Source organism: Sebastes umbrosus, chromosome 15, assembly GCF_015220745.1.
Source record: "Sebastes umbrosus isolate fSebUmb1 chromosome 15, fSebUmb1.pri, whole genome shotgun sequence".
NCBI lineage: Eukaryota > Metazoa > Chordata > Actinopteri > Perciformes > Sebastidae > Sebastes > Sebastes umbrosus.
In genome coordinates this window covers 21526307-21530060 of record NC_051283.1, presented here as the reverse complement: position 1 = coordinate 21530060, position 3754 = coordinate 21526307, and the positions used below count along the sequence as shown (strand labels likewise).

The window sequence follows — 3754 nt, the reverse complement described above, 5'->3', positions numbered from 1 at the left end:
TGCGTCCTTATGATACACGAAATGTCTCTGTAATGTCGTGCTATGTAGACGCCTTCCCGTGAGACCGGGTTAGATAATATATAGTGTTATTTTAAAAAGCCTCAGTAGTTTCCTGAAACGGCTGGGCACTGTAGTTTTAAGCAAACATTACTCAAACTGAAGTAAATAGTTATTTGGGACTATTTTCAGCTGCGGATTAATACACATTTGGCGCTCTAGTGTGTTTATACGGCAGCAGGATGGTGTTTGTGCGCTCAAACAGTTTGTTGGATCACAGTGCACATACCAGGTTGTTGTTTTTGTAATGTTATATAGCTTTGAGCTTCTTCAGTACTTCAGTTTGCTGTCTGTCACCGCTCTGTTTGTTTTCTTCCTCCAGAAGGTGTCTGTTATAAATTCAGTAAAGTAGAAGCACTGATTCATTTCCGCCTCTCTCTCTCAGCAGAAATGTGCTGACTCCCCTCCTTCTTCGTCGGACAGAGATATTACACATATCTGACTTTAAGGGGCAGCAATAACAGTTTATCAGCTCGCAGCACACTTCAGGCAGAGTGAATGTGTTATGAACTGCTTCAACGTGTTACCAACAACCTCCCATTAAACCTTCATTTACAACTGATTAAAGAAACACACAGGTGAACACTTTATGTTGCACCTTGTAAACAGAGGCTCCACTCCACACTGTTTATTGTCTTCTCTTTATTTCTTGATAATCATCTGTTACGTCCTCTCACCTGTCAGCACACCTCCTTTACTTTTCCTCTCTTTCTTTCCCTTCTTTACATTTCTACCTCTGCTCCTTCCTTGTTTTTCCCCGTCATTACCAAATCTTGGGTTAACCAGCAGATCACTGTGTTTTCCCACAAGCTGAATTACCGTAATTGTGTGATACGTAATCGGTAACTCCCGTGCCTACCCTCACTTTCAACGGATGACTACTGCGTCCATTTAGAAATATAATACATACAATTTTCACAAGGAAAAAGACATGAAAACAATCTATTAAAACAATCTATTCATTATTTCTCTGTCTTACACAAACAGTGCACTGTATTGGCCAATATTGTAGAATCCAGACATACTGTAGACTCTGAACCCAAACAAATGGGTTGTTTGCTTTGGTAACTTTGGTGTTGTTACAAAACGCCTCTTCTTCATGAGCTCAAAGTCATTTTCTTCACATTCACAGGTGAGTGTTTGATGACTGCAGGGCTAAAAGTTTGTTAATAATATTCATCTGTACTTCCAAATTAAGGTTTTTATATCGGTTATATCATAATTTCTGTCTGTTTGTCTCATTCTCTGAAGACATTTAAAGTCATGTTTTATTAGTTATTGACTCCCTGCATGTGTTATTCCTTTTTTTTTTTATTTCCACAAAGATACTTCCCGGCCTTTAATCCAGCTGTGACACTATTATAAGAGAGTTTTTCTTGTTTTATTTTGATTTCCAGACGTGACAATCAGTGCTTTCAGTCATGATGAGGAGCTCTGTGGTGTTTTTCCTGGCTGTCAGCTGTGCCATGTTTGGATTTGGTAAGAAAAAAACAGGGGTTGAAGAAGGAATCAGTGTTGCTTTCATTAATGCACATTCTTTTTTGTTTTTGTTTTTGTTTGCTCCTGAAAAGCGCAGCCAAGTGGGGCTAAGTCAGACAGATTATATGTTTCACAAAGAGAAAACACATCAGCCTGAGGGAACGTTTTGGCAGATCAGTGTGCAGTGTGCATGTTCTGCTCTTGTGTCGTGTGATAAATATTCATTAATATTCATTCATAATATTGTCTATGATGTTGCAGGACGAGCAGTTTGCTTTGTGCACAGATGTGTTGTTGCTTTTTACTTTAGTTTATTGACAAGATTCTTATGTAGGCTACAATATTCATGACATTTTTTTTGTCAGTGATAGAACGATAAAGTCCTGCACCATATTATTGAGATTTTAACCTATAACGTATTATAATTTAAGCACCGGGAAGTAACGCATACAGCTATTTTGACTGTGCCTTCTCCAGTGTGCAATAGTCATTCAGCTTCAAGGGTTTAACCCATTTAACTTTTAACTTCCATCAACAAAAAACTAAATATACATATACTCACAAAACTATAGGCCTACAGATTATACAAGCAAACACTTCCAATATCTGACATTAAGAAATAGTTTGACATTTTGTGAAATATACTTGTATTCGTTTACTTGGCAACAGTTCAATCTTCTTATCTCATGAACATGACTTTGCATGGAAGATGAGTTCACGTTCACAAACACTGACTGTGTTACATCAGACTGAATCAATTGAACTCCGTCTCGTCTCTCCAGGCTTCTCGCTGCAGTGTTACGTCTGCCCTGATGGCTCCTGCAACGGCACTGAATTCAAACAGGAGTGTAACCAAGGTGTAGACAGCTGCCTCAAACTCACCAGCGGTGGTAAGTATTGTTAAATGTTCTATATATGAAATCCAGAGCATTAATATAGCAGCAAACCACTGTTTGCTATGTAAAGATATAGAGGAGTAATGTCTACCTGAGCAGAGAATGAAGTCACTGCAAGCTGCCGGCTCAGCCGTCGCCATGTTACGTGCTAGATATGTTATGAATATCGAATATAGCACCTTTAAGGAGTTAAAAACTACAAAATCCAACAATTTTTAAACACATCATAAAATGTCATTTTGAGAACATAAATGTCCGATGCCAATGTTGATTAAATATGTATTATTAATAAATTCTGCAAAGTGATATCAGCACTTTTGACAAATTGCGTGCCAACTATTTACAAACAGCTTTATAAGACAAAAAAAAAAAGAAATCTTAACACGAGGTCCACTTGCTGCAGCTCTCCACCACATCCTCATCAGTGGACAGAGTTTGCTCAGTTGTCATGGAAGTTGCAATAATAATAAAGACAGTATGTTTGCAGGTACTAAATGCACTGGACCTCATTGAGCCTTCTTAAACTTTTTGGTTTTATTTTATATCTTCAGTGTGGTGGTTATTTTCTCACATTTGAAAGAAACTGCTTCTGAATATGTATTTTATTAATCTGTCTCCCTTAGAAAAGATCTACACTGGCTGTATTATGTACGAAGACTGTGACTTCATGACTCTGGCCCAAAGATATCCCTTCTCTCAGATCAAGTATGAGTGCTGTCAGTCAAACCTCTGCAATGGCCCCAAAAAATCTGTGTTTAAGAAATTATTGGATTTCATATTTAATAAATGAACAAAAAAAACAGTCTCAAGTCCTGATTTCAGTATGTAGATTCTCACATGTAGCGCGTAATTGTTTTATCACCGCTGAACATTGTTAAACACTCAACAATAAAGTCTTACAAAAACACATGTCCATGAAGTGGTAACAAAATCATCTGTCTTTCTAGAGGAAGTGTTAAGCTGATGCTGAGGTCAGCAAAGCAACAGTGAAACATGTTTGACTGATCTGATGCCAGGAGACACACAGACCTGAAGGCTTTACAAATTATACACCCTTTATAAAGGGGGCTTTATTAGAAAGTTGAAATTATCTTAATGTACTTAAGAAAATAAGACTTTTCTTGACTCAAAAATAGATAAAAATCCCTCAATAAGATGGATTTTTTTTTACAATGTACCTTTGACATGAAGTCATATATTCTCCTTGAATTAATACCTTGGGGAGACGGGACAGGTCATCACCATGATGCTCTTTGTGGCTCAGTGGGCTGAAACACACACCATGTCCATTCAGTGCCACGTGTGTGATGGCTGGATTCAAA

At 37.7% G+C, this 3754-nt stretch overlaps 1 protein-coding gene across 1 annotated transcript; it reads left to right on the top strand.

Moving 5' to 3' along the window:
* Positions 1-1130: 1130 nt before the first annotated feature.
* Positions 1131-3234, top strand: LOC119502802 (CD59 glycoprotein-like). Its single transcript, XM_037794008.1, has 4 exons — positions 1131-1189; positions 1455-1536; positions 2319-2426; positions 3056-3234. Exons 2-4 carry the CDS (start codon positions 1479-1481, stop codon positions 3220-3222), a joined length of 333 nt encoding a protein of 110 aa, XP_037649936.1. The 5' UTR covers positions 1131-1189; positions 1455-1478; the 3' UTR covers positions 3223-3234.
* Positions 3235-3754: the final 520 nt, after the last annotated feature.

Excerpts from the sequence above, each read along its gene's own strand:
- LOC119502802 (XM_037794008.1), top strand. The coding sequence starts at position 1,479 with ATGATGAGGAGCTCTGTGGTGTTTTTCCTGGCTGTCAGCTGTGCCATG. Across the intron at positions 1,537-2,318 it reads CTGTGCCATGTTTGGATTTG|GCTTCTCGCTGCAGTGTTAC; the intron begins GTAAGAAAAAAA and ends TCGTCTCTCCAG. Across the intron at positions 2,427-3,055 it reads CCTCAAACTCACCAGCGGTG|AAAAGATCTACACTGGCTGT; the intron begins GTAAGTATTGTT and ends TGTCTCCCTTAG.